This window comes from Diaporthe batatas (genome assembly GCF_019321695.1).
Source record: "Diaporthe batatas strain CRI 302-4 chromosome Unknown Contig00003, whole genome shotgun sequence".
Classification (NCBI taxonomy): Eukaryota; Fungi; Ascomycota; class Sordariomycetes; order Diaporthales; family Diaporthaceae; genus Diaporthe; species Diaporthe batatas.
In genome coordinates this window covers 4,920,613-4,948,040 of record NW_025408550.1, presented here as the reverse complement: position 1 = coordinate 4,948,040, position 27,428 = coordinate 4,920,613, and the positions used below count along the sequence as shown (strand labels likewise).

The window sequence follows — 27,428 nt, the reverse complement described above, 5'->3', positions numbered from 1 at the left end:
TAAATTTAATTTAAGTTTATAATATTTTAATTTTTAAAAGTATATTAATTATTTTAAAAATAATAACTTTTTTAAAGTAAAATCTATTTTTATATAATTATAAATTTAATTATTAATAATTATTTTTAATTAATTAATATATTTAAATAAAATATTTATTTTAAAATTTTTAAGAAAAGTTATTTAAAAATAATTTTTAAATAAATTTATTTTTAAATTAAATTATTTTTATAATTACTTTTAATATTTAAAATTTATTTAAAATTTTAAATATTTTATTTAAATTTTAATTATTTATATTATTTTAATTATTAAATTAAAATAAATACTTTAATAATAATTTTAAATAATAAAAAAAAGTTTTAAAGTAAGGAAATAATTTAAAAGCCTTAGGTTCTTATAGTGACCCTCTTATATATATACTAAAGTACGGTATGGAAGTATGTTGGTAGGAAGGGCAGACACTGTTAATGGAGGAGCTTAGTTCTATGCGGGACTTGATAAGTAGGAGATAGACCAGACTATACCGTCGTCTCATTGGCAAATGAAATAAGTCTCTCCCTCAGACTGTAGACACCGAAAATAATCCCAGCATCCCTCTGATGAAACCGTGCAATCGTTGTAGTTCGGGTGTTGAATCAGAATTCATTTTGAGATCTACCCCCGGGAAAGCTTCATGATACCAGTTGCATCAAGGACGGCACACCTGCCAGTCACCTCGTGTCTTTTCTTAGACGGCTTCAAGGGGGCTCGGTGTACGGAGTAGCTCCGCCATCAGTGACGAAAGGAAGCGCTGGAATGGGGTTTCGACATGGCAGTACCTCCACAAACTGAAAATAAACCCATGCAGTGGCTCGGCAGCATTGTCACGGACGGGGCAGTTGTCAATTTACAACCCCGAGAGTCGCAGCACGTCAAGCTTGCCGTGGCGGACGGGAGAGTTGAGGAGCCCGAATGTTTCGAGAGATGGCAAATGCTCCGATCATCTCACCAGCGTCTCCAGGTCTTGACTCGCACTTTGGGACGATCTTTCTAATAAGGGCCATGTTCTGCCCCATTTGAAGTGTTTCAGAAGGCACCGCCTGAGCCACCTGAACAGGCAAATGTGGGGCGGCCAGTACTGACTGACTGACTGTACCTATCCACAGTAGGTATGGATGTCGTCGGTAAGTCGGACAATGTCAGCACTCATTCCACTGGCAGGGAGTAGATCGTCTACCAAGTGAGTTAAGCTTAACCCGCCTGACTCGTCATCTACTCCATACACTCCTTCGAGGCTGATATGTTGGCTCCCTTGGCCCTGCGCCGCGGGCAACACGGACGAACCCCCATCGCTACCGGTCAGTCGGGCCCGCTGCAAACCTACTTGGGTATGTACCCCTGGCAGATATTGAGCAGGCCAATGACCGTCGCCACCTTGCCCATGTCTGTCTGTACGGAGTTCCTAGGTATGCATGTGCTTTACTCGGTACCTGCAGTGGCGTAAGGCGCCTGTTGGGGCCGAACCCACCGCTTCATGATACTCAAGTGCCATGAGCGCGCGCGGGTCCCAGCTCTGGTGCAACCATCCGCAAGTATCCATTCTCATCTTTCTGAGAATGGCCTCCACGTGATTCTCGCGCGCCATTGCCCAGGTGGATGGGGGCAATGACTTGTTGGCCCCGGCACCCATCAGGGCAGATGTCAAGACTTCGAGTCTTCTTCCGAGAATAAAAGCTCGAGCAGCGCCGCGTGAAACTTCTCGTGGCACTTGTGTAGTCAAGACCTTTTTCAACTACAACTTGAGGCCGGGATCCTCTGTTTCATTTTTCACAATTTCCATTACTTTGGTCCAGTTTGATCGACGCAGTGCTATCGACTTCTTTAATTAGCCAGGCTGCACGCAGTGTCATCCCATCAAGTTCGATATGTTGTTCCAAACTATTTCATCACTCGCCCTTGCAGGCACAGCTCTGTGTGCCCCAACGACACAAGCGCTTGGTCGTCGAGAAGAGGTAGACCATGATTCGCTCAATCCAATCCCAACACGAGTCCAGGACGGCCCTCTCGGCGCCGCAATCGAAAAGTTCAACCCCCGCCTCCACATTGCGTCTGGTTGCCAGCCCTACACTGCCGTGGATGACTCCGGCAACACCAAGCAAGTGGCCATACTTCGTGATCCGTGGACCGTATGAATTACTACTAACTATGACATAGTGGTGGTCTGAAACCAAGTGGGAGCCAGACGGGCGGCTGCGAGGATACCACTAAAGGCCAAACCTACGCAAGGGCAACAACAACCAATACCGGCGTGGCCATCATGTACTCGTGGTAGTAAGTACTATACTGTCACTTTTCACCTGTTACGGATCCCCGTATTTCATGTTATAGAATACTCTAGGTTGCAACAATTCAGCATCCGTGACAGGGCTAACATCACCGATAAGCATGCCCAAGGATCAGACAATCGACGACATTTCACCTGGATCGCACAGGCACGACTTCGAGAACATAGTCATATGGCTGAGTAACGACACCACGACGGTGCTCGGCGGTGCGGCGTCCGGCCATGGCGATTACAAGATAACCCAAGGGGCTGTTCCTGGCGGCGACAGCCCGACCGTGGAATACTTTGCGACGTTCCCGACGAACCACGAGCTACAGTTCACCGAGACGGTGGGCAACACATATCCCGTCTCGGACTGGGATGCAATGCCAGAGGCTGCAAAGAAGGCTCTGCAAGACACCGACTTCGGCAAAGCCACCCCACCATTCAGGGTTCGTCTTGCCTTTTCACGATGTTTTCCCAACATTGAAGTCCTTCTGCGCTCGTGACTGGCTCTTTATGCCCCGAATCCCCCCCCCCCCCCGAACAGCCCCTATTGCCAAAGTCATAGTCTGTCAATGGGCACTCCTACAGCTCCTCGTCCTACTCCACACAGTCCTTGTCTCGTGCAGTCTGCTAATGATATACTAGGACGGGAGCTTCGAGGACAACCTGTCAAAGGCAGCTTTAGATGACTAATTGGCACCCCGGATTCTTGACGAATTTTGATGCCAAATTCGATTCTTGTACACATAGTTATATAAACCGGCTGTGTTCCATGTCATGGCTCAGTAACTAGATAGTCCAATGCTTGCCGTTGTAAATACAGAAGTTGCTAGAGTCTAGGGTACTCCTCAGTTTGAGACAACTCCCGGGGTCTCACCAAGACCTGGGAAAATGCCGGAATTGGGAAATCCCCTGTGAACAGAAAAGTCGATGATGCCGACAAATTCGATGCTGCTGCTTTGTGTCAGCTTACATGGCCTGGTTCCGGCAGAATGGTTCTACAAACTACGGCTGTAATCAACCCTCTTTTGCCACTGAACACAGCTTGGCAATGCTCACTATCAGCCCTAGTGCTGATTCTATGGTTGCATTTACATCGGTTAGTCTCCGCCCTGCTGCAGCATATTAACCCCGCGCCGGCAGTCATACTGAATGAAAGTCGGATAATATGTTTCAGAAGGTTCCCAAGGACCCTTACACCAAAAAAAAATCGCATTTCCCACAGTTACTCAACTTGCATAATGCACGAAGCAGCATTCACGGGTTGACTGAGAATAAGGACTATTTAAAGTTTTAAATTCCTCTAAGCTCGGAATGACTGTGAGTACCACTTATCTCGGCGTCATTCTCTAAGCAGACTTCGTACTAATAGGAATCTCAAGCAACGGATACTCATGAAGGGCTTGTTGATCCTGGCATGTTTTGCCATCACCATCTATGGTCATGAAGCTGAGAACAGTGGCGCAAACCACATGAGGAACATTAGACGCGGCCCCCTTCAAGCTCACCTTCAGCATTCTACAAAGAGAATTGCGGGTCCAGGATCTGATATTAATGCTTTCATCGACGAGCTGGGACCGAAACTCTCCCCAGGAGCATCAATTACCGTGGTTGGCTCTGATGGATTCGACGATTTGACTGCAAGGTGGACTGCCTGGGCAGCTCCAGATTTCCAGGCAACCGTGTCGGTCTACACGGAGGAGGACGTCAGCAACACGGTAATATTCATACTCACATAAAGCTACGAGCACGACCAGCTAATTATTTTCAACCCCAGATCAAAGTGTCAAACAAGTACGAACTGCCTTGGCTGGCAGTCTCCGGTCGCCATGGAGGTATCCGATCGCTTGGCAAGTTAAAGGCTGGAGTTCAAGTCAACATGGCTCATCTTGATAGCCTTGTTATCAGCGCCGATGGCGAGACGGCCAGCATCGGCGGGGGCATGCTCTCAGGAGAGGTGACAAGTGCTCTTTGGGATAAGGGAAAATGGACAAGTGCGTTTCTTCTTCAAGACGGCCTCATCATTTGCTGACAATACGATGACATATGAAGCTACCGGCTCATGCGAATGCACGTCGCTTGCTGGGCCGATGCTCGGAGGTGGACACGGATTTCTTCAGGGTCGCTATGGTCTTGCTCTTGATAACCTCGCCTCGGCGAGAGTTGCCCTCGGCAATGGCACTATTGTGGTAGCTAGCGATGAGACGAACGCGGACCTTTTCTGGGCGCTTCGAGGCGCAGGACACAATTTCGGCATCGTGACAGAGGTTGAGTATAAAATCCACGACGTGCCTCCCTCCAACACATGGATCTTCGCCGATCTATACTTCACCGCAGACAAAGTTGAGGAGATTTTTGCCGTTACAAACAAAATTGCCGAGGGCTACCAACCTATCGGGGTTATCAGCTTTATCGAATATCGGAGCTTGCCTGACATGGACCCCGACAACCCAGTGATCGAGGTACTGCTTTTCTCGGAGGGTACTCCAGATGAGGCCGAAAAGTATGTCGAGTTATATCGCGCGATCGGCCCAATGAACTCAACAGTGGTGGACACGCAATATCCCCAATTCTCAAAACATATGCGCTTCAGCAAACAGGATGCTGCCTGCCTTGAAGGACAACTTACCGTGCAGCGATTTCCTGCGAACCTGGAGGTCTATAATATCACCACTCAGAAGGAACTTCTTGTCAAATTCGGTGACTTGGTCTCTTCGAATCCTTTCCTCAGCAACTCGTTTTACATATTCGAGAACTACGGATACAGTGCCGTGAAGGACGTGCCGGATGAGTCCACGGCCTACCCAGATCGCTCCAATGGCTATCTCATAGCTCCCTGCCTAATTTACACCAACAGCACCCCAGAAAACGACGAGATTGCGAGGCAGGGCGGCGAGGCGCTGCGCTCGATTGCGGTAGCCGGTCGGCAAGACGGCAAGCTCTTTGCATACGTGAACTACGCAAATGGCTATGAGACACTCCAGGAGCTTTATGGACATGATGCATGGAGGCTTGAGAAACTCAGAAACATCAAGACAGCTTACGACCCTGATTCGCGATTGAAGTTCTATGCGCCTATAGTCTAGTCCAAGAGAGCAGCAGGGGAAGTCATAGTAAACACTGCACATCGGTGCGGCCTTCGACAGATTACGCTCAGATGTTCTTTGAAGTGAGAAAAGCATGAGGACCCATAAAGCTACTCGCCTAATGTAATAAATGTTGAAAGTTTATCAGTTGCGCAACTGCCGCATCCCGCGGGTGCCATAGTTAGCCCCGCGAGCAGAGCAGTTCCTAGTTTTTAAGCGCTTGTTATTTCTTTATTAACCGGAGGATTTCACAAGCCACCCGTCAATCCGGCCTGTTTTTGCGTCGCGTAATGGCTCGTCCGATGGAAGACACGGCTTCCATGCCGGGAGTCAGCTGCCTACACGATCCCCCATGGACGTAGAAGTTCCGTTCCACAGCGGGCTTGGTTGGTGGAGAAACTGGTGTGGTATCTGCAACCCCAATTCTGGACACCTCCTTACCAATGGCTGACGAGGCCATTGCTCATTTCCGGACAGAATCAGGTATAGAACCTTCAGGGTCCGGAACTCACGATTGCTTCTCCGAAAATATGCCACCGTCGCAGTGGGGTAAATGAGTCCACGGGACAATGGCTCGGGCTCTACCTACCGCGCCTATGTATAACTACTAGATCCTGTCGTCCGAGACAAGCTTGAAGATTTGATACTCTAGCAGAGATCCCTCGCGACTGACTGTATCAATATCCATGATGTATTTGCAAGCTTCGATTGCGGCCGTGCTCTTGGCCATACCGGCAGTGCAAGCAAACCTGAACCAGCTGGCACAAGCTGCTGGCAAGTTATATTTTGGCTCAGCAACTGATAACCCCGAGTTATCTGACTCTGCTTATGTCGCTATCTTGTAAGGTCTTTGAACTGACTACCAAGATTCGAGAGTATCTACTCTAAAACATTTGTTGATTTTCTAGGTCGAACAAGAACGAGTTCGGCCAGATAACGACAGGCAACACTCAAAAGTGGCAATGTCGGTGCTCACGTTTCCCGGCATCAACTTTGTCAAGTAACTTCCTAACACGTATACAGACACAGAACCAACCCAAAACTCCTACAGCTACACGCAGGGAGATGTCGTCACGAGTTTTGCGGCCTCGAACGGGCAAATACTGCGGTGCCACACGTTAGTCTGGCACAATCAGCTGCCGAGCTGGGTCTCTTCCGGCACCTGGACAAACAGCACTCTCACAGCCGTCATCCAAGCCCACATCTCCAGTGAGGTGAGCCACTATAAGGGCAAATGCTATGCCTGGGATGTTGTGAACGAGGCCCTTAACGATGACGGTACCTGGAGGGCCAGCGTATTTTACAACACGATGGGAACTTCGTATTTCCCGGTAGCCTTTGCTGCTGCTGCCGCTTCCGACCCGGCTGCAAAGCTCTATTGTCAGTTCCTTCTGAAGTTCATTCTGGATTACATGCTCCTTGAAAGGCCCATGTGGTATCCTTACTGCGGCCTAAGATAATCTGAAGGGTGTTCGCCCAGCTCACCCGGCCTTGGCCCTAGTACTACCATTTAGTCCGATGCTAATTCCTGTTGAACAGACAATGACTACAACATTGAATCCTCCGGAGCGAAAGCCACGGCCGCTGTCAACTTGATCAAGGTCATCCAGGCCGCGGGAGCAAAAATAGACGGAGTGGGCTTGCAGGGCCACTTCATCGTGGGCTCCACCCCCAGCGCATCCTCTCTCGCGAGCCAGCTCAACACCTATGTCGCCCTCGGCCTCGAGGTAGCATATACAGAGGTTGACGTTAGGTTTTCGAGCCTTCCCTCGACGGCATCGGGCCTCGCGCAGCAAGCAACTGATTATGGCTCTGTTGTAAGCGCCTGTCTTGCTGTCAGCAAGTGTGTCGGAATAACAGTTTGGGACTTCACAGACAAATACAGTTGTGAGTATTACAGGCCCTCGTTTCTTTCTATGGAATCCTGGCTATTATGTTCCAAGACTCCTCCCCCCCCTCCCCCACCAAACATCACTCTGGCCTTTGACGCAGATGTGACTAATGCACACCTTAGGGGTACCTGGCACGTTCTCGGGGCAGGGTGATGCCTGCCTGTATTGGTCCAATCTAACCACGAAGCCGGCGTACGACAATGTGCAGAAGTTGCTGGCAGCGGCCGCGGGGACACCTGTGCCAACCTCCACAGCTACCACCACAGCCTCGTCCGCCTCAGCCACGGGGACCAACGTCGCGGCACACTGGGGCCAGTGTGGTGGTCTTGGTTGGACTGGTCCCACAGTCTGCGCAGCACCGTATACTTGTACTATTTCAAACCCTTACTATTCCCAATGTTTATAGGATGTTAGGAATTAGTAATACAGGACTTAGATCGAATATTTCAGATGTTTACTGCTGTTCATGATAAAATATAGGTGTTTAAGGAAGGGAACTACTAATATTAGTTATAGAAAGAACTAGGATTAATAGGAAATATAATTTATAACACTATATATAGTTTTACTTCTATTCTATATATATTTAAGGATATATATAACGCTTTTATATAGTAGTAAGTATTTAAAACTTAGTACTTAGAAAAAATATAATATTAATAATAATAGTTATAATATAATAATAAGTTTTATATATATTATTTAAATTATTTAAAACTTTTATTATATTATAATTTATTTTATTTTTAATTATTAAATTAAAATATTTATTTATTTAATTATTTTAAAATAATTTAAATACTTTATATTTTATATTTATAAAGTTTTAATTAAATCTTTTAAATTTAAATTTAAAACTTTTAAAACTTTAAATATATTTAAAATTAAACTTATATAAATAAATTATTCTTTTAAATATAAAGTTAAAAGATCTATAATTATAATTTTATAATTAATTTTTATCTAATTATATTATATTATTATAACCTTATCTAATTTTTAATTTTATTTAAACTTCTTTTAAACTTTTAAATTTTAATATCTTTAAAGAAGTTAAAGCTTTATATTATTTAATCTTAAATTTAAAATTCTTATAAATCTTAATATAGTTTAAATTAAGTTTATAATCTTTTAGTTTTTAAAAATATATATACTATTTTAAATACTAATAACTTTTCTTTAAAATAAAGGTTTACTTTTATATAATTATAAACTTAATTATTAATAGTTATTTCTTTTTATTTATAATAAAACTATTAGAATTATAAATTTAAATACTATATATAATAATAAAGTATAGTTACCTTATTTAATTATCTTTTAATTTAATAGTATAGTAAGTTAAGTAACTACTTTTAAATAGTTTTACTTATAAAGTTATTAGATAAATATTTATTTATAAAGTAGAGCTAAAACCTTTAAGGGAATAATAGCTTTATCTTCGCCTATTTTAACTAACTTAAAAGGCCTTAGTTATATAGTAACCTTATATATATTATTTAATAGTATTAAAATTAGGTAGCCTATAGTCTATAATAGTTTTAACCTTTAATAAATTAATTTATATTAAGGTTAATAATATTAACTTAAACTAATTAAGTATAACTTAATATATTAATATAGAAAGGTATCTTTTAATAATAAATAGTATTATAAATATAATAAATTATAAAGTTATTATAAAAGTTTTATATAATAAACTTAATTAAGTTAATTTTTAAAAATATATTATATTTTATTCTTTTAAAACCTTAACCATTTACTTTTAGTTTAATAATAAAATTAAAAAATATAAATAGTTTATATAAATAAATTATATAATTATTTTATAAATCTTTTAATTTTATATTTAAAGAATAATTTATTATATAAAGTTTTTATAATAATTTTATTTTTATATTTAATATTTAAATAATAAATTTAAATAATATTTAGTTTATAAATTTATTAAATTAATATTTATATAAATAAAATTAAAACTTTAATTAAATTGAAATAATAACTTTATTTTATATATTTTAATTAATTTATTTAAATTATATAATAAATTTTAATATTTATACATAATATTTATTAATATTAAATTAACTTATAATTTATAATAATTTTAATTTTTAATAAATTAATTTATATTAAAATTAATAATATTAATTTAAATTAATTAAATATTATTTAATATATTAATATAAAAGAGTATTATTTAATAATAAATAATATTATAAATTATTATAAAATTATTATAAAAGTTTTATATAATAAAATTTATAAATATTTAATAATATTTAAATATATATAATAATTATATATTAAATAATAATTAAAATATATATAATAAATAAATAAATTATTTTAAATAAAATAATTATATAAAAATTAAAAATATTATTTATTTATTTTAATATAAAATATAATTAAATTAAATTAAATTTTAAAATTATTTATTAAATTAAATTTAATAATTTATATTAAATTAAATATATTTAAAGTTTATATTATTTTTATATATTTTATTATTATTATTTAATTTATATTATTATATTTATTAAAATTTTATTTTATAACCTTTAAAATAAAAGTACTAAATATATCTTTAAATATATATAAAATAAAAGTAAAACTATATAAGATAATCTTTTATAAAATTAACTTTTATAGGAAAATATTCTATAGGATAATTATATATAGTTTAGTGCTAAACTACTTACTTAAATAGGTATGTACTTTAAAGCTAATATCTACTCACCTAGCAATTATATTTACTTACCTAATTTTTTTTAACTATTTATTTAATATAAGAATTTATATATAAGGTCTATATAAAACTATATATTTAATTAAAATTCTTTAAAATTTTAATACTTTTAGTATAAGCCCCTTCTAATATACCTTTTAATACACCTTTTAGTATGCCTTTTAGTACGCCTTTTAAGCCTTTTAGCCTATATGTATTTAGGTATTAACTAAGTGTTTAGATACTAACTAAATGCTAGAAGGCTAGAAGTCTAGAGTATTAGAGGGTTAGAAGGGGTACTAGAAGGCTAGAAAGAATATAGTCTTTACCTTTACCTTTTTAGCTTCTAGCCTTTTAGCGTTTAGTTAGTATTTAAATACTTAGTTAATACCTAAATATATATAAATTAAATGGTAAAGGTAAAGGTAAAGGTGAAGGTAAAGGGGTACTAGAAAGTATACTAAAAGGTATACTAGAAGGGGTGCTAGAAGGGGCTTATACTAAAAGTATTAAAAATTGGAGAAGGAAATCATACTATAGGGTCTCTTAGTGCTAACTTAAAAGGTACTTATAAATATAAGGGAGTTACTTAAAAAAATTAGTATTGGGTAAGCGGTCGGCGGGAACTAGGTGAGTGGATATAATTGCTGGGTGAGTGGACGTTAGCTCTTTTGTATGTACTTTGATCTTCAAGTTTGCTAGTACGGGTGTACCCTCCGTTTTAGCAGGTGCGAGTATCCGATCTCAAAAACAAAGCAACTGTTGCGTACCTGTGCAAGCCTTATGGGGTGCCAAGAAGCACAGGTACGGTAAGTAGCTAGGCTGCCCAGGTGAGCCTCTTACTAGGGTAAATTTTGGGCAACACGTAAAGTTCCACGTTGCAATATGAGCAAGGCACATTTAGGTCGACAAAAGACATTAATAGATACTTAAGTATATATACAAAGGAAGGCCAGCAGCGCCTCGCTAAATCACATCATGTGGTATCCACACCAACATGACAACCTCATACTGCTCACACATCCATCAATGCCAAGGGGTGTATCCACTTTGATTCTACCTCTCTACTCAAGCCCTTACATAAGAGCAAAGAACAGAGGCGCAATGGCAGCCAGGACACCGAAGGAGACCTTGCCTGCACCAGAAGCCTGGACAGCGGTGACAGAGGGCTGGCTCCCGGAGGCGGAAGGAGTGGCGCCGTTCCCACCGGTCACCGCAGGGGTTGGGTTATTGCCGGCGGGCCCGGAAGGACGAGGGATGGTGCCGTTGGAGGGGCGGTTCCAGCCGCCGGAAGGCTGGGCAACGCCGGACGGCCACACGGGAGCAGTAACAGTAGACTTGACGCCGGTAGCTGTGACAAACACACCAGTTCCGGAGGGCTTGTGGCCACCGACGCCAGCTGTAGCAGTCACGGGACATACAGTGGTAGCCTCCGTCACGATGACGGTGGGCGCTGGGGTGGGGACGGTCTCGGGGATCGTCTCCGTGGAGGTGGAAGGAGTCGCGTAAGGGGTCAGGCTGACGGGGCTCTGCGGGGTGGGGACAGTGACGGGTCCGGCTGGGGTCGTAGCCACAACAGATGTGACGCTGCCAGCGCTCTCGCCAGCAGGAGACGAGGGCGACGGTCCGCCGGTGATGGCAGTAACACTGTTTCCGCCAGTCTGGGTAGCAGTGACAGGGCAGACGGTGGTGTATGAGACGACCACGGAGGTGACGATCTGCTGGGTGTAAGAGTTGGGGCAGTTGGTGACCGAGGCAGCACACGAGGTGATTGTGTAGGTGTTGGTCGACGTCACAGTGCTGGTGGTCATGCCCTGAGCCCCTGATCCGGTGAGAGAGACGGTCGTGGTGGGAGAACCGCTTCCGGCGCCCTGTCCGTTGTTTCCGGCCTGAGGAGAGCTGTTGTCAGAGCCAGACTTGGGCGAAGAACCCTCGGGAGAAGAAGCGTCGGAGCCCGATCCCGAGCCGGAACCTGAAGAGCCGGAACCAGAGCCACCGATCTGCGTGCCGTTACCAGCAGCGCCGGACTGGATCCCGTTGCCATTTCCACTGTTGGCTGATTGTCGCCAGCCCCATTGTGACTGAGAACCCTCACCGATAGTGACAGTAGAGGTTGTGGCCGTGGAAGACGCAAGGGTGATAATAACCGAGGGGGCAAGGCCAAGCTCAAGCTCGCCAACCTCAACGTCGAGCTCGACAGCAACACCGGCGGTCAGGGCAAAAACCTCGGCAGCTGAGCACTCGCTGCCGGAAGAGCCCTGACGGTATGTGGTAGTGTACTTGAAGATGTCGAGCCAGATAGCAACTTCAGCCCCCGCGCCAAGTTCAAGACCAACGATGTCGAGCTCGGAGGAGATGGCAAGGCCGGTACGCAGACGGAGGACCAGGTCGAGCTGGATGTCCTCGGAGAGGTCGATCTCAGCGCCAATGCTCAGGGGAACGGACTCGACGACGAGTCCGGTGATCTCCTGCTTGACGATCTCCTTGTTGAAGATGTTGACCTCGATGAAGGAGCCCTCGGGGAAGAATACGTTGAAGGTCGACTCAATGTCGATGGCAGCCGAGACGGAGAAGATCAGGTCCAAGGCGAAGCCGGCGTCGATGCCGATCTCAGCCAGGCCAGGGACGGCAAGCTCAAGCGAGAGGTCGGACATCAGCTCGACGGACTCGGAGACACCAGCGGTGGCGTCAAGGGCAACCTTGAGGTAGGTCTGGACGCCACCGAGGTCAACCTTGACGATAGGGTTGAGGAGGAAGTCAGCCTCGACAGCGAGGTCGATGGACCCAGCGAAGGCTCCCTCGGTCAAAGCGAGACCAAGCTGGATGGCATCGGTCTCGGCGGTCTTCTGAGCAGCAACACTGCAAGAATCCCTGTCAGTACGGCGGAACAGCGATTGATTCCAAAAAGAAAAAAGGTTATGTGCCAAGCAGTGGTGAGCAAACTTACCCAGCGTAGAGAATGGTATTCTCCCACGACCTGGAAATGTCGTAGCTACAGGAGTGAGAGGAGCTCGAGGAAGACGAGTGAGACTCGGACGAGGAAGATGTCACAGAGGACAGCAGGCCGCCCGAGGACTCCTCAGACGAAGAGGAGGAGGAGGAGGAGGACTCCGAGTGGTGAGACTCCGAGTAGGAAGTCTCCGAGGTGCTCTCGTAAGAGGACTCGCCGCCGAGTAGGGAGGTGAGCAGACCGCGGGCCTCGTTCTCGGGCGACCGAACGACGACGCTGCCGGGCCTTACCGGGTTGGCAACGGCACAACCCAGGAGCCCGAGGAGGGCCCCGTACTGAGCAAGCTGCATGGTTTTTTTTTTTTTTTTTTGTTGTTGTTTTGTGCTGTATGGGATTAAGGAACGACTGCTGCAAATATGCAGTGGATGAAGTTAGGGCAATACTGAACGAAGGAATACCACCCGAAACAAGATTCAACACAAAACAACTCAGAGCACGAAAAGAGGGACTGGCTTTGGAGGTGAGAGCCTGGAGAAGAAGGAGGGAAACATGGTGCCATTTCCGTGCGATGCACGGCAGGTATTTGAATCAAGTCGGCGGCGAGCTGTCTGTCTGGCAGCTCTCGTATGGAGAAATGACGGGTCTGGGGGGGCAGCTGCAGCGATGCTCGCGGATTCCACGATCCACCAGGCCAGGAGATCCAAATTTTGAGGAGCCCCGCCGAGGAGAGATGTCAGATGCAAAAGGGCCGTGATGGCCCTGGAGGGCGTGGATGGCTGTGCTGGCGAGCATGCATAATAGGAGGATTGGCAGCGAGGGCTGCCGATCTGTATCTCAGGGGCAGTCGAGAGGGCCCGGTGAAGGTCGTCGAGCCGCCGAGCCGCCTGTGCGGGACAAGCAGAGGCAAAGATATGCTTGTTTCCCCACAAATGGACCCTCATGCAGCCAGTCTGCCAGTCTGCCAGTGCCAGTGCCGGGTTCAAGAGGCGGGATGCAGATGCTCTAGGATGTGCACAGATGCACTGATCTGCAGGTGGTGTAGTGCCCAGGTGCAGAGAAGAGTGGGATTATGTGATGTGATGTTTCCATTCTGGGCCGTCCTTCATCTCTCTTGATCGACCAGGGAGATGGCATCGATTGATGGTAGGGGGCTCGCGACAAAAGCGGCAGTAGCTCAGGTGCCGCCCCCTTGCCGGGCCCCTGATCACCCCATCGAAGGGCAGGAGCAATCGTGCTGTCGTGTCTGTTGCCTCGAGGTAGGCCTGGTAGGGGAGCCACTGATCGACAGTTAGTCCAGGGGCCAGTGCTTGATCAGTTCGTGCATATGGGATAATAGTGGAATGCCCAGCATGCCTGGCTGGTCAATTGGTCACCGAACCTCGGGGGGCTGGATGCTGCAGCATCCGAAGGCACAAAACACAATGCGAGCATGTAGTATAGCGAGGCACTCAGGTTGTCAGGCAAGTGCATTGTACAGCTTCCCATGGACCGCAACTGCGGGCTGCACTAGTCGAAGCGTAATTGTGCGAGTTGACTAGCGCGTGCCCCTCAGATTCTTGTGGGGGTGGGCACTGCAAATACTTGATCTGCAAACATTGCGACGCTCACTAAGCTAGAGGCAAATGGATGCACCCGCACCCTCAGGTGCTCTGAGCATGGCTTGTCGTTTATTATCCCTATGACTTCAGGGCCTAGCTAGTGTTTCTAACTCCCGAGGTCGCTCCGGCTGATTAACGAGCCGAGCCACTCGCTAGGTATCTTCGATTCATCAGGATTTGAGAAGGAGAACGAACCAGGACGGAGCAGGAATATGTTTCGGAACCAGTTTGTAAAAACATCCCCTCTGCTGTGTGTTGATTGCGCGCTTGTAGATAGTTCTCTGGGAGTCCTAGGTGAAGATGGACTTGGCCATCGAGTCAGCTAAATCCACGGTGGGGGTTCCATCTGAACAATCACCAGCAATCTCAAGCCTTCATTCCCCATATCCAAATGCTCCGTCCCAATTATCGGAAAATTAGATCACACATCAACTTCTTGGCATGTGATGTTATTGTTGGTCCTCCTGTAGGCAACCGTCTCGAGCCCCTCTCACGTTACATAGGAAGTTGTTACTCCGTATCTATGCTCACCCGGGAAGCATCGACTTGTGGCGGAAAATGTTCGCAATCGTGTTTCTCTATGACTTCTAGCTTTCGGGCTACAAGCCGACGTTGTCACTGTAGATTTCCAGCAGTTCCTGAGCATAAAGGGCGTGATGGCAGCGACCAATTCGACACCGGCAACTCAAGTGCCCTGGGTGCCTCTCACGAGGACCCTTGGGGAGCTTAAACCGATGCCCTCTGCCAGCGGTCGGCATTTATGAGTAACCTTGGAAGCTAACTTTAAGTGTTTGTTTGCCCTTAGGTGTATATGGACAAGGGTTCAAAACACCGCGATTTTCCCCACGGTCACGATTGCAACATCATTGGACTCGGACTTGACCACACTTGAAGCTGGAGCTCGACTTAGAGTGGGTTTTGATGGAGACGGTTCCGGCCTCATTAGTTTCACCAAGTCTTCGACTGAGCCAAGTGTTTCTTGGTTATTCACTTGCTGCGATATTGACGCCACCAAGAACCGAGAACGCTTCCCAAGCTATCCGAAAATAGTTCCCACCTGGGTGGGAACTCAGTGGAAATTGGCACAATGCCGCTGAAGAATGCCTCTCGACCTCACCATGCGTCGCAGCAACCTTAGAAGGCCATGACCACCAAACATCCCGAGCATTACATCAAGCCAGTTACTTTTTTATCTTCCTACCTACCTGGGTAGGTAGGTAGGTAGGCAGTCCGTCTAGCTATACTGTTAACATGAACTGAGTAATATGATCCAAACCCCAAGGTCGAACTGGGGGCGACGGGCTAACATTGGACAACCGATAAGAGCTAAGAGACCTCGATGGGAGCAAACCTAGTCGACTCACCAGATGATCAAGGATGAGGGAAAGCACGGCGAGAACTCCGTTGGGCACATACCTAGGTATGTGCGGCCAGCCGAGTCGAGCTTCGAACATTGGAGCCCCAGCACCATCTACCTATGTACACAAGATGACATCAATTGATGCCTCTCATGGAAGCGGTGCTTTCTTGCTTGGACATCGAAACGTCGTTCGAACCCCAAGTCATGTGATACATCTGTGTCGAGTTTCATGTTGACCCTGTTTTATATGCGAACATTCCGCACAACAATCAGAATCTGACGATGTGAAACCATGCCACTGGAGCCTCATATTAAGCCAAGAGGAAAATGGATGCACCCACGTCCTTAAGGCGTAGGTTTGATGCTTCAGATCTTAGCTAGGGTTTCTAACTCTCATGGATCAAGATGGTGAAAGGCAATATGAATAATGGCTTGACGCCCGTATCAAGCTCAAGTGCTACTAGTAATGCATCAGTCTATTCTGAGCCATCTTGTCAACGAGTCAAAAAGAAATGCCGGTTAGTCCAATCCAATGCGCAGCAGAATCTTTAGCATTCATTTGTAATAAGCTTCGCATTTATATATACCAAACTCGCCGAGACGCCCTCGGCGTGAACACCTTCTCTTGTGTCGTCCTTGTTCCCAAATTTTGAAATCAATGAATCGCAAGTTCCCCGCCGCGCCATAGATTTAGTTCCACGCCTTGCCGCGACACCTCGCCCCTCGGACTTAGTCGCTCAAGAGAGCTTCTCTGGCTTACTCCAACATTGTCTCGCACTATCGGGGTTAAGATGCATCTTAGCGCGAGTGCATCATCAAGGCGGAGCGCATATATAAGTCGTCCATGTTTCTCCTCCATAACCCCTCTGCGTGCACGGCACTAGCAAGCAACAAATCACAATACATAGGCATCGGACCACTGTGACGGTAGCAGGCACACCAGCATCACCGAGGCAAGATGTCGTCCGACAAAAAGGTAATTCTCGTGACTGGAGGTATGGCTCGTGGTCCCTGTTAATATGTCAGTGGATGATATGACTAACACATTGATGCGTGAAGCCAATACTGGACTAGGCTACGAGGTAATTAAGGCTCTGTACGCCACAGACGTGCCCTACGAGCTGGTCATCGGGACACGCAGCGTCGCCAAAGGTGACGAGGCCATTGCAACTTTGAAGACGGAGGTGACCAGCTCCCCATCAACCCTGAGCAGGCTGCAAGTGGACCTGGCATCGGACGAGTCCCTCGAGGCTGCCGTCACGAGCCTCGCCGACAAGTACGGGCGCATTGACGCCCTCGTAAACAACGCGGGCGCCGGCTTCGACGGCCATATTCGTGACGGCAAGATGTCAATCCGCGAGGCCTTCAACGCCAGCTGGGACACCAACGTGAGCGGGACGCAAGTGCTGACCACCCTCGCCGTCCCGCTCCTTTTAAAATCCTCGGACCCGAGGTTGATGTTTGTGACATCAGGGACATCGTCCATAGCTGAGACACAGCCTGAGAACTGGGGGCCACTGGCGCACATGCTGGGCCGTATCAACGCGTCGCCGGATCAGGGGTGGCCCAAGGCGAAGGAACTCAACCCCATCACTAGCTATCGATCCACCAAGGCAGGGCTTAACATGTTAATGAGAGAGTGGGTTAGACTCCTTCGAAACGATGGAGTCAAGATCTGGGCTATCAGCCCCGGTTTCCTGGCGACGGGGCTTGGCGGCGTCGGGAAGGAGCAATTGCTCAAGATGGGGGCTTTAGAACCTCACGTTGGTGGGCAATTCGTGCGGGATGTTGTCCAGGGAAAGAGAGACCAGGACACAGGGAAAGTTATAAGGAGTAACACAATTCAGTCCTGGTAGCACGCACAACCGGAGCTCATATCATCTCGACCTCCATTGGCTAGGTAACTCCCTGGACGGAAATCGGGGGGGGGGGGGGTGGATCTCCAGCGTAGTGCTTTCACCGAAGTTCTCAGCTCAGACGGTTCTACTAGTATGAAGCAATAAACCCTCGTGTCTATTTTTGAGGAGTAATCTTGTCGGTAGCTTCCATAAGAAGATTGCATGAGCAAGCAGGGGACATGATCTCCCAACCCTCGAGGTCGCCTCCGGGTAAAGACACCTGCACGTTCGATCATCCTCCAAAACGGTTCGAGTTCATCCAGGTCAACATACCCAACATGGAAGAAAGCAGCAAAACTGTGATGATTGCAGCACCGGCCTTGTCCCCTGCCTCAGGTGGAGGATGGGGCTTCATGTAGTCGGGCTCCTCGCCCGCGTTGGGGTCGCCCACGCTCGTGCCACCGGTCGAGTTGGTCACTGGCCCACCAAGATCGTTCCTTTGGAGGTCAAATAGGAGGCTGGTCAGTGCCCCCAGCACGTTCATTTGCTCGCCGACGCCCATGTCCCCGTCAAAGTCGCCCGTCGTCCAGCGAAACCCACATGTCGCCGTCGTGACGCCGTGCCCGTTGTCTACCCCGTCCGTGCACGAGTTTATGGCGGCTGCGGTGCTGTTCCGCAACGCGTCCATGATCTGGTCGTGCACGAAGGGCGCCAGCTGCGCGGTGCTCGCCATCCACCTGTGCAGGTATCCCTTGAAGCTTCTCATATCGGTCGTACAGCTGATCCTCTCCGGGAGCTCACATGACCGCTCGATGGCCGGGCCATCCGCAAAAAAGATGTTGATAGTCTGATTGACCAGGCCTTGGACGCGGCCGCGCCAGAGATCCGAACCGTCCGTCTGGGGAAGTTGGTCAGCTACGCGCCCATCAGTTGTTTTGAGGTGCACATGTGGCACATGTGCAGTGCCCAGCTTACATGATCGTACATGAATGCCGCGCCTTGCAGCAAAACGGCAGCATTATACGAGAATTGCGCCCTATCGATATTTGTGCAGTTATATTGAACGTGTGCTCCGTCGAAGATGTTGTAGGACTCGTCCATGAATCCTACACCTTGCATCCAGTCCCACGTTTCTATCGCCCAATTTGCATATGTTTCATTGTTCGTGTATCGGGCAAGCCGTGCGCCCTGCAGGACATGGAGTCAGCCGCCAAAGAGCCAAGAAAAAAAAATATGAGAGCTGCTTCGTGCCTGCCCCACACGCCATCGCTCAGTGCATGAAGCTGTCGCGGTGCTCGATCAGGCCGAAAAAGGGGTAGGGTAAGGATGAATGATTGCGCGCAAAAGATTGCTTACGAGGTTGAAGAAGATGCCGTTCGCGATGCTGTTCTTGTAATCATAGCCACGATTGGATGGAGGAATCTGCCAGCGCAGACCACCGTTGCAGTATTCATCATGTCGGTCGGGTGCTGCCTGGGTGTTAAAGACGGCTTGGGCAAGTGCCAGCCACTGGGGCGACTCGGGCGGCGGATTTTGGAAGTTCATCTCGGCTGCGAGCATCGCACTCATCCCCCAAAACCCTTGGTCGTCGTTTCCCAGCGAGATGGACCAGTTCCTGGGCATGTAGCTGTACTCGGACTGGAAGACGAGGCCCTGCTCTACCGCATCGTTCCATTCCGTGTCGCCTGTCACGAACCAGTAGTCGATCATGGCGCCCCATAAGGCACCACCCTGCCACCAGTAGTAGTCGCCGTCTGGAGGTGGGCCCGGGAGAATGCCAGGGACCTGGCCGGGCTGGTCACCTCGGTAGTAGGACATGAGGTTGGTGGCGACTTGTTTGGCGGCGGACCTGATTGAGTCTGCAGACGACATGTCAGCACTTGAGTGACGACGGATACAGCGGCGCACATCAGTTGGCGTGGACGAACCTGTTGACGTGAGGTCGACATCGAGGGCTGCGAGGGCGAGACTGGCCGATGCCAGCATGAGAAAAATTGACATCATGGTGGGCGATGCTTCATTCTGTTGCTGTGCCCAGGGCCCACGCGAACGACTGGAATCAGGACCGAGCACTTGAGGGAGGGAGGCCACTCACTCAAGTGTCTTCCTCCAGCTGCTGTGGGTTGGACGAGGGAAGAAGACGAGCGAGTGAGACACAGGCACCGGTGAATTAATGTATCCACATTTACCGATCTTGGCCATTCTCCAAGGTTTTGCTGACTGTGTTCTTCCACTCCATGTACACAGCCATGTACACAGTAATAAAGCCACCGGATGTCGACGGCTGCTCGCAGCCTCCCGAGGTCCCCAGGGCTCAGGATGCACTGCCACTTTCTCCCACTCAGCAGGATTCGATCCAACCCAGGCTCCATTTGGCATTTTAAGGTGGGAATGACTCGGCCCAGACCGAAGGTGCTACCCCAGAAACCCATGGGATCAACCAACAAGTGGGCCGGCCGACGGGCTTTGGGATACGAGACACCTGTCGGACCACGCTCTTCTCAGCGATTCCACACCGACCGAACCGACTCTGATTCCTGTCCCCTGACAGCTCACTCAGCTCACTGCATTCTTTTCCCGCCCCGGGCTTCTGACTCCTGCAGCAGAGACTCGCAATTCTACATGCAAATGCGGTCTTGGTTGCCACCTACCTCGAAGTAGGTAACGTGCATTATTCATGCCATCCTGATTTTCTCCGCACTCTTGGCCTTGGCTCTCAGCGGGCTCTTGTCATGGGACCACCCCTCCCCACTAGTAATCATGACGGAGGTGCCAAGATGTGTCTGGGTTTAGTCCACCTTGGTACTAATGTACTAATATCAACTGCAAATGTCAAGGGAGGAAGGAGGACGAGGTTTGCTAGGGCCGCTCCTTGGGGACCTGTGTACTTAAGTTGGTATGTACTCGTGAGGTAATATAACCTTAAGAACCCTGGGAAGCCTCGGATGATTCGGAAGCTGTGTGGGCCACGGCAGCAGACAGACTGTGCCCAGACTAGGTACTTGAGTACTAAGCCACGTGCAGTGGCCTCAATATTCTATTCCAATACACGAGCTTTTGGTATGGTTTCCCAGAGACCCCGCCTCAAGTATCGAGTTCTTACAATGCGCTCTTTCACACTTCGGGCTAAACTCAGGCACCGGCCAATTACGCCGTAGGGCAAGTTTCCCTGACATCGTCTGCATCCCACCACACGGTCTGGCTCTATAAAATTACAAATTGTGCGAGGGTTCAGACCAGTTGGACAGCTTAAAAGTCACTGCTCCGAGCAAGTGCTGTGTACCCACTAAACTATTCCGGCGGGAGGGGAAGACAAGATGACAACGAAGAGTCCCTGAAACACAAGCTAATCTTTGGGTTTGACCTCAAGAAATGCCATGCAAAGCCGCGGATGCTTCCGAACCCGACTAGCCAGGGTGGCGAGAGGGGTCTCTTACTGTCAACTGGTGCCAGGCTTAGGACAAGCAGTATCGCATGTGATGATTCAAGCATTTCAGGGCTCTCTTCTATGCCAGCAGCATCGTCTGCAAATAAGGGACACGGCAACATGCTGGGTGTGATCAAGTTTGGTATCCAACCGCGACAGGGGTTGACAGGACTGAGAAGCTGTGAACCCGGAAAACTCGCCACACTGCGTCCAAGTAGAGGGCTGTGCCAGTGTTGATTTTCGGCAAGTCTTATACCTATCCAATGATTCGGAGACAAGGCTTGGGAACATGAACCGGCTCGGTCCAAGTTGGCAACAATTCGGCGACCTGCACATGTGCCATTGGGAATTGTCAGACCAGGCACATTGGTACCGTCGGCGACCGGCTCACGACCGGGCAAAAGAAAATACAATGTGCCCAAGGTGTCTTTTCCACGTGCTTTGCGGCTCGCTCGTGCACCACGGTTCGGAAATGGTCTCTGCCGGAGGCGTTTACGGCGCCTCCGTGAAGCGCTCGGCCCCTTCTGGCAATTTCGACGGCGTTCTTGGCGCACGTTTTCCAAGAGACGGCCGGTTGGAAGTTCCGAGGTGCAATTTTAGGTGTCTTCGAAGGCGATTTGTCGGACAGCGCGTCATATCATTGATTCCAACCGTCAGCCGAAGACATTCCCGAGCAGCAGCCTTACCATTTGAGGCCAAGGCTGGACTCGCGGTACGCCTAGTTCACGCACGGGCGCGGCCCAAGGTGGATGATGACCTGTGGCTCGTACAGTACCTAGGTAGCCGAAGGGGGTTGCTAGCACTTCTATGTATGTGGATTAGAAACGAAGCAACCCGTGGACCTCTAGGGACTTGTCCATGCTCGATGCTCTCCCGTGAAAATGATCGACTAGACTAAGCTCGAGGGAAATGTATGTATTAACACCCTCTGAGCATGGTTTGGTGTTTATACGCTCAAGTAACTGCCTTAGCTAGGGCTTCTAACAACTAGCCTAGTGTCAAACATCCTACTTAAGTACTTGGGACGGGCCGATGACTCTGTGGAGACCCGACCACCGCTAACAAGTTGTTATTAAACGCTCCGCAGTCCAGGGCCCAGTAGTTCGGGCCAACAGCTGTTGGCCGGTCTCTCGGATTCCCCTTCACCACTCGAGGGTATTTCTCAATCACTTGAGCAATTCGATCCCAATGCTATAGGCCCCTTGGGTCACGGTGACCGCTCTCCCAATGGACGATCGAAGTGGTGAGGTGCTGGCTACGGCCATCTTGTTCTTTATATTATGTTGGGTCACGGTTTCCCTGCGAATTTACTGTCGCTGGCGGGTGATACACTCGTTCGGTATAGATGACAAGTTTCTGCTGTTGCTTATGGTACGCGAGTCGTTCGTCCCACTCCGCTAAGATGATGGGAAAGGCTTACAATATAACAGGCCATCTTCACCGCGTATCTCGCCTCGCAAATGGTAGCTTGGAAGTATGGAACAGGTCGACACGCAGCCGAAATATCGACTGAAGGCAGAGCTACGGCGTTGAAGGTGAGTAACAAGCATCGCTTCCCTCGTATTAATATCCACGTCATCGCTGACATGGTTCGACCCAAGTACTGGTACATATGCGAGCTTCTTTATATTGTCTCGACATGTCTCCTGAAAATCAGTGTCGGCTTCCTGCTCCTCCGTATTACCATCGAGCGCATGCATGTCTATATCCTCCGAATCTTGATGCTCGGAACAGTGCTTTTCGGATCAACATACTTGTTCATGGTCATGTTCCAGTGTCGACCAATTCCAACTTTCTGGAATGACAATCCTCGTACCCCTGGGAAGTGTTGGAACAACCGCGTTGTTCTTATAATGACCTACACCGCAGCGGCAATCAACTGTCTCGCAGACTGGGCTTTCGGTTTACTCCCGATTTTTATTGTTTGGTCGCTAAATTTGCCATTCAAATCGAAAATGTTGGTGATGCTTATCCTCGGCTTTGCGGCTATTGGCAGCACGGCAACTGTCGTGCGAATCTTCTACTGTAAGTATAAGACATAAAACTGAACCTCTCTTCATGATACCCTGCTGGCAGAGTACTGGCAATCAAGTCCTGTGAGGCTTGTTCGTGGGATTTCTTCGTGCATTATCTGCTGGCTAACCTCAACGAACAAAAGTGCACCACCTCATCGACAGCGATGACTTTTTATGGTCGACGACCGATGTCGCGATTTGGAGTACCGTCGAGCCTGGTATTGGAATTGCGGCGGCTTCGATTGCAACTTTACGACCACTTTGGCAACTCATCCGCTACAAGGCCGGCCTTTCATCAGAGGCTCCGGCCAATCTCCGCTGGCGTGAGCGGAATCGCGGAAAGAGGACTTATATCCGATCGGAAGGCTCAGGGTCCAAACGCGCACCCCGCTTCCGGCCGGACATCAGCACCAGCTTAACGAATATAACAATAGCAGCAAGTGACACAGTATTCCCCAAGGACCACTTGATACCAAGACTCAGTGCCGTGTCATCACAGACGGGCATTACCAAAACAACAGATTTTGTTGCGTTTGGTACTACCCAGCCCTTGAGCCCCCTACCTGTTGATGTAAGATCGCACATCTGCCCAGGCTGATCTCTGCCTAAGTATTGCTGACATCCTGAAAGCAAGCCGCCGCTACGGAATCGCCAAGAATACCTGAACAATTGAGGGCATCATCTCGAAAAGAAGATCCAGATCTTACATCTCCGACGGTGGATTGGCAAAGTCCACGCATGTCTGCGCTGACAATGGGCTCAATGGAGCGGCCGAGAAGCTCTAGATCAAGGAATTAAGTAGTATTCCCGGACCACTTCTAGTCAGCTTTTGAGCTTGTGTTAATTTACATCCTTGGATTTTCAAATTTCTTATTCTAATACAGTATAATACATTTAAACTACATATACAGGATATAAATATTTAATATATACGATACCTCCTTCTTATATATATAGATTCTATAGTTTAAAGGGTTTTATTCTATTTAATAATATTTATTAATAAAACTATTTTAATTATAAATTATTTAAAAAGTTTTTTAAATTATAAACTTTTTATAAATAAAATTATTTTAATTTATTAAAATAATTTAAATTAATTAATTAAAAGTTATATTTAAATATATTATAATATAATAAATTATTATTATATAATATAATATTTAAAATATATTAATATTTTATTTAATATAATTTTAATTATATTATAATTTTATTTATTTATTTATTTATTATTATTTTAATTTTAAAATTAATTATTAATTATTTATATTTTTTAATTTTATTATTAAATTAAAATAAATAATAAAACTATTCAAAAATAAAATATAATATATTTTTAAATATTAATTTAATTAAATTTATTATATAAACTTTTATAATAACTTTATAATTTATTATATTTATAATATTATTTATTATTAAAATATATCTTTTATATAAATATATTAAATTATATTTATTTAAATTAATATATTAAAAATTAAAGTTATTATAACTTAATTAAAATAAATAAAAATAAAATTAATATTTTTAAAAGTTTTAATTTAAAAATATTTATTTATTAACTTTATAAATAAAATTATTTAAAAATTATTATATAATTTATTATATAATTTATTAAATTAAAAATAATTAAATAAAGTAATTTTATTTTATTATTATATATAATATTATTTTAAATTTATAATTTTAATAACTTATAAATAAAAATAATTATTAATAATTAAATCTTTAATTATATAAAATAAATTTTATTTTAAAAACTATTAATATTTAAAATAATTAATTCATTTTTAAAAATATTAAAAATTATAAATTTAATTTTCTTTAAAAATTTAAATTTTTAAAAAGAAATATTTAAAAAATATTTATTAAATTCTTTAAAATATAAAATTAATAATTATTTAATATTTATTTTTAAATTTATTTATATTAAAATTATTAATTATTTTATAATTACTTTTATAATTTAATATATTATATAAAAATAAATAAAGTTTTAATTTTATAAATATAATATAAAATTTAATTATATATTTATATATTATTATTTCCTTTTAATATAAAATTAAAACCTTATAATTATAATTTTTAATTAATTTTTATTTAATTAGTTTCTTTTATTATAATTTAATTTAACTTAATTTAAACCTTTTAAATTATATAAATACTTTTATTTTTATAAATATAAATATTAAATTAAAACCTTTAAACTTAAATTTAAGATTCTTATAAATCTTAATTTCTTTTAAATTAAATTTATAATTCTTTAATATCTTTAAAAATATATTAACTATTTTAAATATTAATAACTTTTCTTTAAAATAAAAGTTTATTTTATATAATTATAAACTTAATTAATAATAGTTATTCCTTTTTTAATAAAGCTATTAAAACTATAAATCTAGATACTATATATAGTAATAGAGTATAGTTACCTTATTTAAAAGTTATCTTTTAGTTTAGTTAAGTAACTGCTTTTAAGTAGTTTTACTTATCTCTTAGGTTCGCTAGATAGGTATTTACTTATAAAGTAGAGTTAGAACCTATATATATCCTTAGTTAGAGGAATACTAGCTTTATTTTCGCCTATTTCAACTAATTTAAAAGGCTTAAGTTATATAATAAATTTAATACTTATATATAGTACTTACTAGTATTAAATTAGGTAGCTTATAGTTTATAATAACTTTAATTTTTAACGGATTAATTTATATTAAAGTTAATAGTATTAATTTAAACTAATTAAATATAATTTAATATATTAATATAAAAATATATCTTTTAATAATAGATAGTATTATAAATATAAATTATAAAATTATTATAAAAGTTTTATATATTAAACTTAATTAAGTTAATCTTTAAAAATATATTATATTTTATTTTTAAAACTTTAACTATTTACTTTTAATTTAATAATAGAATTAAAAATATAAATAATCTATATATTATTATTTTATTATTATTATATATATTATAATCTTATATATTAAATTTTAAATATTTATTATTATATAAAATATTATATATTATTTTATTATATATATAGTTTTACTTTTATTTTATATATATTTAAAATATATATAAGTTTATTATATATATATTTAATATATATATATAATATTTTATATAATAATTAATATTTATATTTTTAATATTATAATATATAAATAAATTATATTAATAAATATTAAAATAAAATTATTTATATTTTTAAATTTATAATTAAATTAAATATAAATAATTAAAACTTTTAAAAATATAATATAATATTTTATTTAATATTTTATATATTATATATATAAAAGAATTAAAAAAAACTATTTAAAAATAATATATAAACTTTATTTATATAAAAAGTAATTTTAATTTAAATTTTATATATATATAATATATATAGTGCCTTTATATAATAGTAAATACTTAAGACTTAATGTTTAATTAGAATTAAAACTACTTTATAATAGGTGGCTTAACTGCTACTAGTAGTTCCTCGCTGTGCCCACCCGGCTAAGTGGTTTCGTTTTTATTAATCCTCATATATATAAAATACCTATGGTGCCTTAATACCTAGGTATAGTAGTAGAGAACGGAAATTTGCGCACCCTTAATTGGAAGGTGCGTACCTATCTGCTGACTAAGAAGTACTCTATATAGACTTCTTCCACGAAAGGGCCGGCTGGGGTGAAGGGGGCGAGCCCTGGAGCGCGAAGTATAGTGGAGGGTCGTGAGTAGGGCCGGTAGGTACGATCTGAGTTCCTAGAGGACCAACCCGCCCTGTTTGTGGCCTCTAAAATCGTGAAGAACACTTATTTGTTGAAGTTGTAAGGACTTTAAGGTTCTGTGCTCTGATTGGCTGAATAGTAGGGAGGGTGTATACCTTCCGATTCTAGGTGTGTGAATTTCCGTTCTCTAGTGGTAAACACTTAAAACTCAGCGTTTTTTTTTTTTTTAAAAAAAAAAAAAATAGTGCTAATTCCAGTGGAAAGAGAATATAGTACCGCCCGGCCAAAAGACCAGAATAACAAACCCGAAGGATTAGCCACTCCTAGCAATACATAAGCACCAGTACGCCGTACTATCACACATTCATGGCTCGCAAAACTTCACAGTGTTTTCTACTAGGCATCAATTTTCGGTGTCTTCCGTTTATGTCAGCATGTATTTCGCAATGAAGGCCGGAAGGAAATACAGGAATCCCCGGCTGAACTGCC

The 27,428-nt window shown here is 43.6% G+C and overlaps 6 protein-coding genes across 6 annotated transcripts; 4 read left to right on the top strand and 2 right to left on the bottom strand.

Moving 5' to 3' along the window:
* Positions 1-1,907: 1,907 nt before the first annotated feature.
* On the top strand, positions 1,908-3,004 carry KVR01_002062 (uncharacterized protein; the record flags this gene model as incomplete). The annotated part of the gene is made up of 4 exons (XM_044786764.1): positions 1,908-1,954; positions 2,197-2,310; positions 2,427-2,757; positions 2,957-3,004. 4 exons carry the CDS (start codon positions 1,908-1,910, stop codon positions 3,002-3,004), a joined length of 540 nt encoding a protein of 179 aa, XP_044647077.1.
* Positions 3,005-3,519: 515 nt separating this feature from the next.
* Positions 3,520-5,397, top strand: KVR01_003432 (uncharacterized protein; the record flags this gene model as incomplete). Its single annotated transcript, XM_044791711.1, has 5 exons — positions 3,520-3,631; positions 3,694-4,029; positions 4,107-4,305; positions 4,364-5,077; positions 5,120-5,397. Exons 1-5 carry the CDS (start codon positions 3,626-3,628, stop codon positions 5,395-5,397), a joined length of 1,533 nt encoding a protein of 510 aa, XP_044648447.1. The 5' UTR covers positions 3,520-3,625.
* Positions 5,398-6,086: 689 nt separating this feature from the next.
* KVR01_002376 (uncharacterized protein) lies at positions 6,087-7,695 on the top strand (the record flags this gene model as incomplete). Its single annotated transcript, XM_044786241.1, has 6 exons — positions 6,087-6,238; positions 6,306-6,361; positions 6,421-6,777; positions 6,937-7,284; positions 7,412-7,527; positions 7,606-7,695. The coding sequence occupies 6 exons, from the start codon at positions 6,087-6,089 to the stop codon at positions 7,693-7,695; spliced, it is 1,119 nt and encodes a 372-aa protein (XP_044647391.1).
* Positions 7,696-10,922: 3,227 nt separating this feature from the next.
* On the bottom strand, positions 10,923-13,861 carry KVR01_003735 (uncharacterized protein). Its single transcript, XM_044782569.1, has 2 exons — positions 12,968-13,861; positions 10,923-12,879 (listed from the first exon to the last, which is right to left on the bottom strand). The coding sequence occupies exons 1-2, from the start codon at positions 13,318-13,320 to the stop codon at positions 11,097-11,099; spliced, it is 2,136 nt and encodes a 711-aa protein (XP_044648750.1). The 5' UTR covers positions 13,321-13,861; the 3' UTR covers positions 10,923-11,096.
* A 2,838-nt stretch (positions 13,862-16,699) lies between these two features.
* Positions 16,700-17,784, top strand: KVR01_002936 (uncharacterized protein; the record flags this gene model as incomplete). The annotated part of the gene is made up of 2 exons (XM_044782560.1): positions 16,700-16,923; positions 16,988-17,784. Exons 1-2 carry the CDS (start codon positions 16,887-16,889, stop codon positions 17,782-17,784), a joined length of 834 nt encoding a protein of 277 aa, XP_044647951.1. The 5' UTR covers positions 16,700-16,886.
* A 136-nt stretch (positions 17,785-17,920) lies between these two features.
* Positions 17,921-19,976, bottom strand: KVR01_003405 (uncharacterized protein). The gene is made up of 4 exons (XM_044794012.1): positions 19,695-19,976; positions 19,123-19,625; positions 18,742-18,954; positions 17,921-18,664 (listed from the first exon to the last, which is right to left on the bottom strand). Exons 1-4 carry the CDS (start codon positions 19,768-19,770, stop codon positions 18,059-18,061), a joined length of 1,398 nt encoding a protein of 465 aa, XP_044648420.1. The 5' UTR covers positions 19,771-19,976; the 3' UTR covers positions 17,921-18,058.
* Between the last annotated feature and the right edge of the window lie 7,452 nt (positions 19,977-27,428).